The sequence below is a fragment of the Pan paniscus genome, chromosome 14 (genome assembly GCF_029289425.2).
Source record: "Pan paniscus chromosome 14, NHGRI_mPanPan1-v2.0_pri, whole genome shotgun sequence".
Taxonomy (NCBI): domain Eukaryota; kingdom Metazoa; phylum Chordata; class Mammalia; order Primates; family Hominidae; genus Pan; species Pan paniscus.
In genome coordinates this window covers 34,843,190-34,859,786 of record NC_073263.2, presented here as the reverse complement: position 1 = coordinate 34,859,786, position 16,597 = coordinate 34,843,190, and the positions used below count along the sequence as shown (strand labels likewise).

Genomic DNA, 16,597 nt, shown 5'->3' with positions numbered 1-16,597 from the left:
TGTTCATCTAATGTTTGCCTTTCCTCAAGAAACTGGAATCATTTATATCTTATTCCTAACTCTATTCCTAACTCTTATAATAGTATTTGACATGTAGTGGGTGCTGAACAGACATTTGCTGCACTCATGCATACATGATTTGTTCTTATATATTTACAGCTATTCATGTTTGAATCCTTATTCCAAAATCATATTTATTTGGAAGAACGAGTCCTATGAAGAGTAGAAACAGAAATTTAGGAGAGCACGGAGAACATATGGACAGAATTTCAGAGATTATTATAGGTTGAATTTTTTTTTTTTTGGTGGGGGGACGAAGTCTCGCTCTCATCGCCCAGGCTGAAGTGCAATGGCACGATCTTGGCTCACTGCAACCTCCACCTCCCGGGCTCAAGTGATTCTCCTGCCTCAGCCTCCTGAGTGGCTGGGATTACGGGCACCTGCCACCACAACTGGCTAATTTTTGTATTTTTAGTAGAGACGGGGTTTCACCATGTTGGCCAGACCAGTCTCAAACTCCTGACCTCAGGTGATCCACCCAACTTGGCCTCCCAAAGTGCTGGGATTACAGGCGTGAGCCACTGCACCCAACCTAGATTGAAATTTTTTTTTAAATTGTGACTACTTTCTTTATTTCTAACCTTTCCTAATATAAAGCAAATCCCAAATTCTACCACTGACTGCCGAAAGCATTATCAGAAGCTTAAAATCTCTGATATTAGCAAATTTTCCACCCCCTTCCTTTTCTAAGCCTATTACTATAATTTTAATTTAAGTGTTTAGAGGTTCAATTCTGATAACTCTTAGGAGAGTTACTGATAATAATAATTATATATATATATATTTTTACTTCGCAGTTGAAACAAAATAATTGTGGATATGTCATTGAGAGTTATTTCTAAAACTGAAATGACAATGATTAGCCTTAGTAAATAGTTTTTTTCTGTTTATTCGTCACCTGAAAATGGATAATAATTATTAGTAACTCTTATCACAGTGAAACTCTGTAAGACATGGTGAGTGCTGTTATGTAAAACACTATTTGCGTTATAAAAGAAAACTGATATTTTCCTGCATCTTTGGTGTTGCAGTGAATGCAAAGCTTATTTTAAATTTTAGATCTGTACTACTGGCTAACATGATTAGGTCACAAAATATCAAAATGAGAAATAAAAAATAAGATAAATTGTTATAAAAACAAGATATTTCTCAAAATATCATACAGTGATAAAAAATGAATAATACTAAGTGATATTTAATTTTTAAAAATTGGGTATCTATACCATATAGAAACTAATTTTCAAGGACTATTCTTTCATGACTCCCCTACTTGAAAAGATAAATTTTATATACAGTAAGCATTATTTCCTCATTAATCTAATGAAAGCTGGTTTCAAATATGAAATAAATAGGTCATGCCAAATAATCATCATATTCCAAAGAATGCACTATATCATACAAGAAATTCAAGTTGTAAAGTTTGCAGGTCTTGGGCTGATAGAAGCTATATATGTCACATGGTGACAGCTACGTCTGTTTTAATGTGTCCACTGCCAATAAAGCACTGCAAAAATAATAATTAACAACTATTTACCACAAAATGGTAAATATAATAATGGGTTCAAATGTAATCTTACTTACTGTTTTAATAATAGAATATACAAATTTCTAACCGAGACAGATATATTTGCATTTAGTATCCCTCACATTTTCAGTTGGACATTGAATGCATGACATGTTCAGATAAAACTGTTTCACATGGACTGAGGAGAAGCTGAAGGAGTAAACACTGAGCACTGCTCTGAAAACAGATGGAGTGGCAGATGGGATTGCAGATTGGGTTCACTTGATCTGTGTAAAACAACTTTACTACTTAGTAAAATGTACTTCAGATCTCACCAAACCTTATAAGGTTTGTCCCTTTATTTCATGCACGGCTTTTTCTTCAAAAATAAATGTTTAGCATTTTAAACTTTGTTAAAGATTAATTAAGTACCTGTGTGATAAATTATTTAACTAAAAGACATTTTCTTCTACATTTTTGGAACAGATGGTAGGAAAGAGCAATTGCCCAGTGGAATAAAATGTACACTGACTAGTTGTCCAAAATTGTAAAATTAATTACCTTCCTTCATTGATGAGCTCAATAAATGCAAGTCCTGCATTCTTCTGAATAGAGTTTTGCCATTCCTAAAAGGAGAAACCAAAACAAACGTGAGAAAAGTGAACATTTAATGAAAGTAACTTCTGGTTTAAGGATCATGTTGATATTGTTAATAACTTCCACATTATATTATTTCCAAATGTCTTTACAAGATTTTGTAATAAATATTATTTTGTAAAAAATCAAATTTTAGTTTTATCACTTAGTTTATAAGGTGCTTTTGATTCACCAGAAAATTTCAGGCTGGATGCAAACTGAGATGGAATAGGTGAGACTGCAGGTATAAGGGGCTCTGAGCACAAAGCTTCTTTCCAAAAGACAGCAAATGACCAAAAGAGGCCTAATGTGACTACACAAGGACTAGAAATACTTGGGATAGAAAAGTTTAGCTCCTCATATAGAAATTTTACATTAAGATAATAAAATGAATACTAGAAATATAAACTATTAGAAACATTAACATATTTAAATTGACTTGGAAGTGCAATGTTCTAGTTATATGTACATTCCAAATTACTTAATGCTAATTATTTAATGCTAATTAGAAAAAAGTTACAAATTAACTTTTTTGAAAATTGTAAAAAAAAATAGTAAACCTATGGTTAAATATGTAATAGATAACTATGTAATCTCTGCTAATTTAGATTAAATTTGTGAATTTGGCAGTTCTCAAGGTCAGGTTCATCATTATCAACAAAAGTGATTATAATCAAGTATTTTGAATTAGAAAAGCATATGCTTATTTTATGCTGTTCCTAAAGCACATTTAGAATATAATTTATATACTGTTTTTGGTTTATGCTAGTGATTTCTATTTTTGGGGTTTTAAATATATACATATTTTGGGGTTTTAAATATATATTTAAATATATATATTTGGGGTTAAATATATATATGGGGTTTTAATATATATACATATATATATTAAAATATATATATATCTGTGTGTGTGTGTGCATATATATATATATATATATTATATATGGTAAATAGCAGTGTTTTGGATTGAAAATTATATCCCTTCCAATGGTTCTATAACTAAATACTCCTCAAAGTTCCCTAATGCATTTTAATAGAAAAATCTTTATTGACCAGTCATGGCCCTCCTCTATAGATTTTTCCCCCCATGATTTTTCTAATAAGGTGTTGGTTGTACAGAGGTGATCAGCTGCCCTGGCCATGGGTTCAACTTCGCAAAAAACACAGTCTCTGTATCAACCCTTCATTCTACTCCTGATCCCTTTCCCTTTAAAGGCTTTACACTCATTCTGAAAATAAATATGGTCCCCCAAAGTAGGTACTTGTGTGTATACAAATATTCTCTGCTCTAAGTAAATGTGTGCTGAATTATAGAATAACAAATCCTGAATCTCCCAAGGAGAGAAAATCAACAACTAGTGAAAAGAGATATGGTAACTTGGGGATAGTACAAAGCCACTGGGTTCTAGCTATCATAATCTTTAACTAAAATTTATCCAAATGACAAGATTGCTATTCCATTGTGCAGAACTTACTGAAACTTTCAAACCATTTCTGTATAAAACAATTACAGAAAATTTCTTTTCCCAAATGTTTACAAAATTTAAAGCCTCTTTGTTATTCTCATTCTATATTCTGTATTTATTGGAAATCAGGATCCTACAAAATATGTACATTTCTCCGAAATACTTCATATTCATTGGGATATTAACTTAAAGAGAAAATTGATTTTTACATACGAAGACCCATGCCACTATGAAGACTAGATTCTTACAACTTCTTACACCTGATTTTCTGTGATAGTGTTTGTACACTAAGACTCTTTAGTCATCATAAACTTCTAACATGAATAAGATTTTTCGGTAAGATATTTCACAGAGTACATATCTAGGTATAACATGTGCATCCCAAATTATGCCTTGTCTAAAAAAATCAAGAGAAAATTATCTTTGAATCAATCTAAAATTATATGGAATCTGCATACAGCCAATGAGATGTACTAATTTACAACCTTTGATGGAGGAACAGTAGAAGTAAGTCTGAGCTAAGCTAAGGACATTACAGTTTAAAGTTTGAGAAAGCCAATGAAAGTATATGATCACAAGACTTCATACAATAAATCAGTGTTTTAGAAGAGTAATTTGTCAGTTTTGAGCCAGAGGAAATTGTAGGAGATTGTTGTTACATGCCTTTCCACAAGAGAAATATTAGGAGTCTAAATGAGTATTTCAAATAGGGAATAAAAAATAAGAGATGTTACAAAGAAGAGATGCCGAGACTAGATGAGATCTGAATTTAAGAGCTGATGTAGAGAAGTTGAGATAAAAAAATTATTAAGTTTTCAATGTACATGACCAGGATAATGGTAATATTATTATGAAAATACTGAAGAATACATTTGGGGAAAATCACAAACACTGTTGTCTGAATTTGTTGGATTTACGGTGGCAATGGTATATCAAAAAAGAATGTGAAATTCGGAATTATTTACATAGAAATATTGAGTAAGGCATAACATTAGGCAAAGTCTCCTAAGAAGTATAAACAAAACGAGGATCAAATATCTAGGCTGAGAAGGTATTCCTCAGCAAACTAACGCAGAAACAGAAAATGAAACACTGCATGTTCTCACTCATAAGTGGGAGTTGAACAATGAGAACACATGGACACAGGTAGGGGAACATCACACACTGGGGCCTGTTGTGGGGTTGGGGAAAGAGGAGGGGGAGCATTAGGACAAATACCTAATGCATGCGGAGCTTAAAACCTAGATGACGGGTTGACAGGTGCAGCAAACCACGATGGCACATGTATACCTATGTAACAAACCTGCATGTTCTGCACATGTATCTCAGAACTTGAAGTAAAATTAAAAAAAAAAACATATTGTGGACTCTCGTTGTGGTCAATGAAGAAAACAGAAGTTTATTTTTTTTCACCTACTAAATGAGAGACAGAAAAGGGACTATAAAATATTCTTCACAAGATAAAGTATATTTTCCTCCTCAGAAAATGTTAGGATTGCATGTGGTTTTTAAAGCATGTTTAATAATTTGTGAATGACAGTTGTAAAAGTGGCAAAGATAATTTTTTTTTTACCATATTTAGTTGAGAAGCCCAATCCCTTTACATCCTAGGTAGACAACAGTACACAGTATTGAGTGGCAAACAAAAATGCATAAGTATAAAGAAAAAAACAGAATGAGAAGAAAAACGTATCCTATAGGAAAAGTGTAACAAAGGGCATCTTGTCCATTGGTTATCCTAAGCTACCGATGAATTTTTAGGCCTGACTCCTATGGAAAAGTGCAATACCTATGACAAGAATTTATGCTTCTTATTGCCCCTTTCCATAGGAGTCAGGTCTAAAAATTTCTATTTCTATCGCCCTTTTCCATAGGAGTAAGGTCTAAGAATTTATGATAGTAATGAAACAAATCTTAAAGCTTGTAAACGAAATAGTTTTAAAACTCTGAAAATAGGAAATGGGATAAATCCTACATCATCTTCTCATCAGTTAATGTTACTTTTATTAATCATGAAACATTGCCTCTGAAATGGAATTATTTATATTTGTAGTATTTTATTGACACGTGTGTGTGAAGTAAATGAGATACACATGGTTCTGAATTTTTGTAACAAACTTGGGTAGGCAATGATTATATTCTTTTACACTGATGCACATTTCTTTTTATAATTTCAAAAAATACTTGGTTTTTTTTTTTTTTTTTTTTGAGACAGAGTCTCGCTTTGTCACCCAGGCTGGAGTGCAGTGGCTTGATCTCGGCTCACTGCAACCTCCACATCCCGGGTTCAAGCGATTCTCCTGCCTCACCCTCCTGAGTGGCTGGGACTACAGGCGTGCACCACTATGCCCGGCTAATTTCAAAAAATACTTCTTAAGTGCATATTACTATGTAACCGATTCTAAGAGCTTCAAAAAATAATTGGATAAAATATTGAAAGGAGAGATAAACAAAACTTTGTGACAAGAAAAGTACATAGCATAGAGAAGAAACGGTATTTGTTTGTTGTGGATGCTGAGATATAAGCTACCTTGAAAGTTAAAAAATGGGATAGAGGTGGACATGGAAGACAACTTTAGTCCCTGTCCTAGCACTCTAACAATTCTCTCTGACAAATACATAAACTTAGAGAATTTGCTTAAAACAAGGCACACAGATACATGAAAACACATGCAAAGGCATAAGAATAATTTACTGTCATTTTATCAACAACAAGCTCTTGGCAATGACAGGAAAAAGGTATATTTTAAAGTCTTATCTTACAAATTATTCCAGAATTTTTTGCCATTCGAGAAAACACACCTACATAGACATATACGCACTTTTCTGCTGAAAAAATAAATGAACAACCTTTTATTTTCATGGGGACAATACTTAACTTTGGGTTTGAATGCCTGCAGAGAGCTGCCAAGTCTTTAGATAGTTTTGCCACAATTTTTTAACTCTTCAACATGGATGCATAAAATTTCCTCAAGATGAAGGACTTTTTCAGGGAACTGGATCTCATGTTAAGGACCCTTTGAAACTAAACACTTTGAAGACAAATAAGTTCCAGAAGGATGACGATAAAATCCCTATGTTCTCTTCACAATCGCTTTATGGTAGTTAGATGGACTAGACGAAGAAATCTCAGATCCAAAACATAATGCTCCCCATCAGTTTCTCCTCATCTGTGTCAACTCAATGTACATTTTTCATTCCCTCTTCTTTGTATACAATTAAATAAACCAATTTAATGTCCTTAGAGATTCAATCCATCATAAAGTTTTGAATATATAAAAAATTACAAGGAAAAATGGTAAATTGATATCTTAAGTCTTCAAGAATTCCAGAATTGATTTTATATTTCTGATATCTTTAATATCTATTTATCATTATCTGTCACTAAAATACATAGGTGTGTTTCTTAAAATTTTCAAAGTGAATGTTCATTATAACTGGCATGTTTAGAAATTCTGTGCTGTAAGTTGAAGTCAGTGAGTATAAGGAGTGAAGTGAAAAAAACACTCTGTAGGGTGAAAATAGAGATGAGAATATTTTTCGATGTATATAAAACATACATAATTACTGAAAATATATATGTGAAGTATTTAAAGTACCATTTATTTCATTTTCATTTCTTATTTTTATGAAGATCTTACTAAAAGTATTACGGGAAAAACTGAATGTAAGAAATGAATAATGAATGATCAATTCAAAGAGAAGATTACCGATATAATAGTCAACCATAAAAAAAATTAGGAAATACTGAAATATATTTAGTTGGTTACTCAAGGAAAAGTTGGCATATCATATAAACATAAGCAGGCTTCCAGGACTTTAGGTGATCACTAAATTATGTTTCAAATTGGACACATCTTATTATTATAAAATGAGTGTATGTATTTGTATTTGTGTTTGTAATAAAAAAGTCTAGACTTTTACAAGATATTTTTAAAGAGAGCATATTCTATGAGTATATACAACACTCATGTTTATATATTAGGTTTGAGTTGTTAAAAAGTTTCTCACATTCAAATGTGTAGTTTAAGATTTAGAAATAGGTACTAAGTTATATTAAATATTTCATATTTTATTCATAAATGATCATGCAGCAATAGTTGTGGAAGGCAGTATAAGAACATTAGTGCTGTAGAGAAATTTAGAGATCATAATTTTTAACTAAGTACAAGAATCTCTGACACATAATTAGCTGACATTTGTTTGAAGACCTACTATATTCTGGACCTCTGAAACGGCTTCTTGTACTTTTGGACTACATTAAAATTAAAAAAAGAAGCATATATATATATATATATATACACACATATACAGACACACACACACACAGGCTATGTATCTATATTTTTAATAACATTTTCTTTTCTCTAGCTTATTTTACTGTAAGATTACAATGCATAATACATATAACGTAGAAAACATGTGTTAACTGATGGCTTATGTTATTGGTAAGGCTGTGGTCACTAGTACTAAGCTATCAGTAGTTAAGTTTTGGGGAGTAAGTTATATGCATATTTTTGACTGTGTAGGGGGACTGGCCTCCCTAACCTTCACATTGTAGTGTTGATGGTTACATAACATTGTGAATTTAATTAATGCCACTGAATTGTATACTTAAAATGGTAAAAATGGCACATTTTACATTTTATGTATTTTATCACAATAAAAATAAATAACAAATCACCTTAGCTAATATATATTCCTTTTTATTTATAAAATAACTCAAAATGTCATTAATAACTACCTATACTATATGCTGGATATTTATACTAGGAGTGGAAGACACAGTGGTAAGCACAACAGAAGGCAATAGAAAAATAAAGTGATCTTTAGTATGGTGTAAATTTGTAGCATAATTGAAATGAATAACATCCATAAAGTGACTTCACAAAACTGCAAAGTTCTGTGTCATCCTTAAGTAGTCTTTTCTTCTGGATTGTTGTAAATAAACAATGTATGCTTTTAAATGCTCTTCATAAATGTTAATTAAATATATTGAGACTATACAATACTTATTTTCTCCATTGGCAGAATAGAATTCTTCAAAAAGAAAGGAAATACTAGAAATGCAGCTTATTCTAATGGAACTTGAAATGTGGTAGATAAAGAAAATCATACCTTAATCACATATAAGAGCATCCAATTAAAACATATAAAAAGATACCTATATTTATCATCTAGATTTATGCACTCAGATGCTAAGGGAATGATGGAGAGATTAGAACCTTATAACAATAATAATACAGAAAGGCTTCGTGAAATAAAAGAGTTTGAAATAATTGGGAAGATATGAGGTACAGGAACAACCATGTTGGTTTCATTAATACTTGGAATAAAATTGTATTGAGTTACATACACATACAAATGAACACATGTAAAAAATAGAGAATGCTGAATAATGTCTATCATCTAGTTGGCAGTACTACATTAATATCAATTTCCGGTTTTTATACTCTACTACAGTTATATGTAAGATGTTACTATTGGAGGAAGCTGAGGGAAGGGTACATGGGACTCTGTGTACTATTTTTGCAACTTCCTGTGAGTGTCTAATTATTTAAACAACGAAACCACAGAAAAAATGATCATGAGGAAATGTACAAGGTAACAAAAAAGAGGATACAGAAAACTACTTATTATATGATAGCTAATAAAAATAAAGCATATTGAAATATGCGTAAGACAAAAATGAAGAAAATTTGCCACCAAAAAAGAGAATGTATACTAGAGGTAAAAGTGTGAAATATATATATAGTTTTCACTATTTTTCAAAGTTGTTGTAATTTGTCTGAAAAACTTATACAATGTGGACACAGGAAAATAAAGATTAAAGAAAAATAAACCAAAATACTGGGAGAAAGGGAAATGTGAATTTTGAGACAAAGTATGGAAAGAAATTTTAGGTCAGGGAGGTGGGCTTAGTGTCAAGGATTCAGGGATTCAGAATATTCTACATTCCTTCTCTTCTGTCACAGACATTAAACACTCTTAAAAATGATCCTGCAGATGGCCTAGGGTTATTGATTTCTTTTTCCCCTCAATTTTATTAGAATTATGAGAAGTTAGACATGAGAAAAAAAAGACTGTTGTTCTTTTTTATCTTTTTTTTTTTTTTTTTTTTTTGAGACTGAGTCTCGCTCTGTTGCCTAGGCTGGAGTGCAGTGGTGCAATCTCAGCTAAATGCAACCTCCACCTCCCGGGATCAAGAGATTCTCCTGCCTCAGTCACCTGAGTAGCTGGGACTACAGGTGCCCACCACCATGCCCGGCTAATTTTTGTATTTTTAGTAGAGATGGGTTTCACTATGTTGGCTAGGCTGGTCCCGAACTCATGATCCACCTGCCTTGGCCTCCCAAAGTGCTGGGATTACAGGCGTGAGCCACCGCGATCAGGCTTAGTGTATCATTTCTAACAGATGAGGTCAGAACTTTTTGTTGATTCATAAACTATTACCTCTATAATTTGAGGTGGATATGTGCTAAGTTGTTATATATAAGTGTTATGTGATGTGTGAGTATTGTATGTATCACAGGTAGCTTAGAAAAAATATTTTATAACATAAAAGAGACTGACTCAAAATTTCTTATACCTGCTAACTTCTCTAAGAGTTTAAAAAAAGAATTCAACAATAAAATATCTCATAGAACTAATCAAAAGTAATTTGAATTATATGCTCTTTAAATCTTTGATTAAATTTTCATCCAGGAATGCTATAAGTAATTGAACATATAACACAGAGTCTGTCTTCCTGTTGCAATCTGTTCTGTACTGATTCTCCCCAAGATATATTAAATACAGATTTCCCAATTATTTTCTACTGATATTCTTTTTCCTTTAAAATGTCTACATTTTCAGTATATAACTTTCTCCATATTCTCTAATAATTTTAAATATTGTTATCTGAGTTGACTATAATCTTTATGCCTCACTGTATTTTCACCTTCCTGTTTAACTTTTATTTATACTTTAGGACATATTACAAACTTTTATGGCAATAAAGATTATATAACATAGACACTCCAAAAAAATTAAATGCCCAAATTTGACCCCTTTAACTTGGAAATGACATTATATCACAGATAAGAGGTGGGGTCACCCACCATCTAGAGAAAAAGGCAGGGATTTCTTAGATATTAGAAAATGAAAAAGTGGCTCTTCTAAAAACAGAATTTATAGTCAATGATCATGAACTATCCAATACTGTTTAAAAGTTAGACATTTCTTACTAGCCTTAATTCTATACTATTAACACACTACAATATTTTATATGAAAAATACTCTTGAGGAAGGTATTGGATTACACATTGCCTGGAAATGGATAATACCCTAGATAAATAAATATTATGCATTGCCTGGCCACTTAATTTCTGCTATTGTTTTTTTAATTTTCTATTTCTTAAAAAAATTGTTTTTGCTATCCCTTGACCTTAATCACATATGGCTACTTAATTTCTGATGTGCTATAAATGAGGGTGGTAATTGGCTTGAGCATGTAACACAAGCTTGTCCAACCTGCAGCCCATTGGCTGCATTAGTGTTAGTGTATGTTATGTGTGGCCCAAGATGATTCTTCTTCCAGTGTGGCCCAGGGAAGCCAAATGATTAGACACTGCTGAACAGACTCATTCCTCTCCAGACCTCAGGTTTCTGAAGAAACCGGGCTCAGGCTGTTTCTTCAGCCCAATTCTCCTCTGCTTATGCTGAATAGGACACCTTGCATCTTCAGGGCTCATTTTTAGTTCACCTCAATAAACTTTTCCATGACAATCTTATTGTTGGTACATAGGACCCATTTACTGAACCATACAAAGGTAACTGCTCATTTGTATTCAGTTTTAAGTATCAGGTCATAATTTTTTATTGTTCTTAATTGAATTCAAATTCAGCAGCAAAACTGGCAAGTTTCACAGGTAACACTAAACGTGAGAAATGGAACAATGTGTAAGTCTTCAGTAACCATTAAAATGTTTAAAAAATGTAGTCACTAAATAACTAACTACCAAATTAAATGTGACATAACTTCATCATGATAATTAGAATTTCATGATATTTCCGAAGACAATGGGGAAAAAACATCTACTCCATCCCTGGTTTCCTTATATTTGAAATCTTCTTACTATACACACCAAAAATCCTTTCACTACTGAGTACTTACAATGAATATTTTTTAATAGGCCTCTATGTTCTCTTATCTATGTCTTTGTAACTCAGCCTCAGAAGAAAAGTATATTTTTTCTTTTGTACTATTTGACTCAACTATATCACACTGGAGGAAAAATGAAAAACGTAAATGTTCAAAGGCCAAATCATTAAAAAAAAAAAAAAGATTGTTCTTTAGTTGTGGTTCTTTTACAAGTGTTGTCTTTAGAAGTCCTGGGTTAATGCTTTGATCACATCAATGAAGTCACTGAAATTCTTTTTATTTAAGTATATGAGGTATTTAGAAAAAAGTAAATTCAAGCAAACCACAAAATAATTCATGTTAGTGACTTCATACAGATACCTAACTAAGACTTGCAGGCCTCTTACTTTATATTACTTATACATCTTTAGGTTTTCAGTAAGAGTAGAAATGACTTACTAAGCATGCATTTGCTTAATCATTGCCTCCAGTCAGAAAGCATTTAAATACTAAGAATTTTTTAAATGTACAGTTTCTCAATTTATAAAATGTTTTCTATTGACAGATAAGCCACAGAAAAATGCAAGTGCCATCTGCTAAAGCTTTACTTATAAAAACTTAAAGAAATGCTATGGGATAACATCAGTCCACTTTTCCTGGAGTATATCTTATGGAGACTTCCTTAAAAAATCTGGAAGTAATTAGGAACTATTATAGTACCTAAAGAAGTTTACTTGAAAACTAAATCTGCTATTCATCAAAGAGCACAATACAGTAAAAATAATGTAATAAACCAATAAGCACACATAGAGAATAAGCACTTCAATCATATCTAATTATAAAACTTTTTTTAAAAAGCTATGATAGAAGATAGTATCAGACCTGTGATATACTGAAGAATCTGTAGAAAACCTTGTACTCCCTAATTAAGCACTGATTTGATATTTTTTTACTTTAGTTCATTTCACTTCAAAATGATATGAAACCAATTTTTAAAATGCTACTAACAACTTTAATACAAAATAAAAGTGAAGAAGAATAAATATACTTGTATCATAAGATCTATATCAGAAAAAAATCCAGAATACAGTCAAAAATGTTTTGGGTATTTGTGGAATGATAAATATATCAGAATGATAATATTAACAGCTTCTTCTTAAGACTTAAATATGTTTTCCACAAAGATGAAAAATTACATTGGGGGGTAGACTGGATGATATAGCCTTTGGAGTTTAAAAGTTTGCCCATATGAACTGAATTATCCTTGACAAGTACCTTCAGACACTTGTAATATGATCTCACGTAAATTTAGACCATATTTTGGGCACAAACTATTAGGAATAGTAAGTTTATTCAGGAGCTCAGATAAGAAAGAAAAGCTAATATCCTTAATAATATGTAGTTGCTAACAGGAAATTTCCAAAATGAAAATGAGAAGCATAAAAATAAAAGCCATCTAATGTGTTGTAGCAAAGAAAAACAAAATCCTATAAAAAACATAATATTGCATTTTCTTTTCCCTTTTTAATACTTATCTGCCTGGTCTCTCAAAAAATTTTTATCTTTCAATGGCTTGTCTAAATTTGGAAAAAGAAAAGCATATTTTATGCAAATAAATACATTAAAAATTCCATTTGCAGAATTCTAACTTATTCTAACCAGCATTAAATTACAATATGAATAATATCTTAGTTGGATTTCTCACTGTGGAAAAATATACACATAGTATATCAAGATAGTAACTTAAAGTTACTCATTCAGATTTTCAACTATTTTTATTAGTATTAATACTGGTCATGACAGTAACACGGAGCTACCAAGACTTACAAAGGGCTGTCTGTAGAGCAAAACAAAAAGAACTCAGAACTCTGCAGCTTTCAAGATTCATCAGGATTACCTACTGCCTTGGCACAAAGACGGCCTACAGAACTGTACTAATTCTACAGGGACTGTGCTTCATTCTACAAGAGATGCATTAAAGGCTGTAGAAGAACACTGCTTTGGAGAGAGCTATGCCAAGCAATCTCCACAGCATCATTAACTGTATTTATTTCTCTTTTCAGAGGTATGTTACTGCTATGTGGCCCTGTTAATGGATGAAAATAGGATATAAATCATCTCAAATTTAAGTAGTATAGAAAAATGGCACATTATTTTAAGAAACTTTGAAGACATGTCCATTTTTTGGTATGTGTGTCCTTACAACTAAAGACATGATTTTAAACATTCATGGAGCAATTAATGATCTTCAAAGGTAGTTCTAGAAGCTTAATTTCACAGTAAAATGGTAAACTTATCCCCCCTGAATAAGAATAAAGGAGGATTATTTGTTTCATTAAAAATATTTAGTCGAAAGCATTATTTCAGTTAAACAGAAAATAACAAAAACAATTGGGAGCTATTTTAAAGAATAAGCATATATTCTTAAGATACTTAAATGAGGGGCATTTAATCAATTAAACACTTAAAATATTTAAAAACACTGAATTATTTTAAAAATTCAACTTAAAAATCAAATCGAGAGGCGTGTTTACAATATTGCTTTGCTGAAACATTGAAAGAAAGTGCACTGCATAGAGAGCTTAAATTTCTCACTCTTCCTTTCAATCAATATCTGAGGCAAAGTTTCATCTCTAGGGCCCTTAATGGCAGGAATTCCTGGAGCCAGCAAATGAGTAATGTTAAACCTATGATTAGATGATGAGGCCATCAAAGACACTAGATCTTAATGCTACATTCCTCTTTATTTCTCTGAACTGCAGTGAAACACAGGGCTATGGAAGAAGGAATTCTAAGCTATTTTTCCATAAAAGCATTTTACAGAACTGTGCATCATCATGAATCGAAAAGGTCCAGATAGTCTCTCGAACTCAGGACTTCAACAGTAGGTGACAAAATTTTCAAATGCCCTGCAGATGACCTCCTCACAGGGATGTTGTTTTCTTTAACCTCTTCCTTATCAATATTGTTCCTGGCTATAAAGAGGAAAATGGGCCTAATGATTTTCCTAGGAATATATTCTTGAAGAAAGTAAACCTGAAAACTGAAATCAATTGGTAAGTTTTTCGTTTGTTTTGTTCAGTTTTGCTGATGTTTTAGAGGATCACTTGAAAGCATATTGTTGTTTGTTTGCGAGTTAGCTGTGGCTTTAGGCAAACCTCAGGCCAGTAATTAGGAATAGCTTAGATATATGTTTCTTTCTACTGAGGAAACTACGAATAAAGATAATAACTGCTTATTACAAACACACACAAGCTCTTTTTTCATTCTGATATTAAAAAATATTTAACACTAATATGATAATCAGGATAATCAGGACTGCTAGGAGACTTGACAGAGCTGGTGAGAAGAAAGACCAATAAGTTCCTATTTAAGTAATCAGAAAATATGTTTACATTTATTTTTGGTTGCCCTGTAATTGTTAAGAAGAAACAATACCCAACAATTATCATTTATCTTTGATTCTGATTATTAAAGATAAACAGCTCAAGTAGATTTTTAGAATTTACACTGACATATCCAAATTACATTTAAAAAAGAGAAAGCAGCAAGGTCTTATATCAAAGACCATTCATTAATAAGCTGTATCATACACTTTGGGTATGGAATTTAAAAACTTACTTTTCATTATCTCAAATATAAGAGAAGAAGAAACAAGATAATTAATAATACATTTAAAAATTATAAATTAAGATATTTTATATATCATATTTTATATACATATATATGATAGGAAACAATGGAAGAATCGAAAGGGTAGGAGAATAATACTGCTAAAAAGAGTAGAAGAAGGGAGAGGGAGAATAAGTCAATATTTACATGGTAAGATAATCTATATATCAATAAAACTCAACATAAATTATTTTCTCCATCTATGGGATAATAGATGGAAATTTTAAAAATATATAAACATACACATATATTGCACATACTTTTTATTATTAGTCACAAAAAATCCTCATATATTAATGTAACTGAGTGAATGAGATTTTGTACCTGAGAACAAAGCAGCATAACAAGCTCAACCACAGATGTGCTGGACTTCATACAAACAAGGCCTACAACAAAGAAAGGTTAAAACAAAATCAAATTACAATGGCAGAAATTATCATTCTGAGTTAATTCATTATATAATTTTAATTTATAAAAAAACTCTCTTTTAAATAGAATTCCTAAGGTAAACTGAATGAAAATGTTCACCTGGCATACATTTTTAGCAATAATTTAAAACTATTTAGATACACTTCCAGTTTTTGCCCATTCAGTATGATATTGGCTGTGGGTTTGTCACAAGATGATGTGAAAATACTCGAAAACTGACTTCATGCTTTCGTTGTTTATTTGGTTGAGGCATTTCTTACATTTAAACAAGGTGGGGAAGGTTATTAAAATTGATGAGCTAGGTATAGCTGCTATTACTCCAATGACATTTATTATATGATTGTTTCCTTGGAGCAAAGAACAATAATCACTGAAGTTCTGCCTAAATTTTGTTCCAAAAGACAAAATTAATCTACAAATAGGTAATTTCAATAGCTTATCAGTTATTAAATAATTTTAAAAATAATAAAAAATGTATGATTAACACATCAAGCAATGCTTATAAAATATTTCACTGTTATACTCCAATCTCCCCAAATAGATAGCAGAAGAAAAAAAACTGATTGCAATAATGTCTATGTAATAATGGCTACTACTCATTGATCACTTAGTATGTGCTGGGCAATATTTAACACATTGGCACAGTGCCTTACGTGCACGGTCTCATTTAATTATCATTATACTCTGTGACATAGTATTATTATT

At 31.6% G+C, this 16,597-nt stretch overlaps 1 protein-coding gene across 3 annotated transcripts in view; it reads right to left on the bottom strand.

Annotated features, from left to right (window-relative positions):
* Positions 1 to 16,597, bottom strand: part of NBEA (neurobeachin) — a 707,824-nt gene that overhangs the window by 343,664 nt on the left and 347,563 nt on the right. For all 3 annotated transcript variants that reach the window (XM_008952234.4, XM_008952238.4, XM_063595707.1), the window contains exons 34-35: positions 15,788 to 15,849; positions 2,126 to 2,190 (exon numbers count right to left, since the gene is read on the bottom strand). In XM_008952234.4, the coding sequence (XP_008950482.4) occupies positions 2,126 to 2,190; positions 15,788 to 15,849 (127 nt within the window). The remainder of the gene's footprint in view (positions 1 to 2,125; positions 2,191 to 15,787; positions 15,850 to 16,597) is intronic.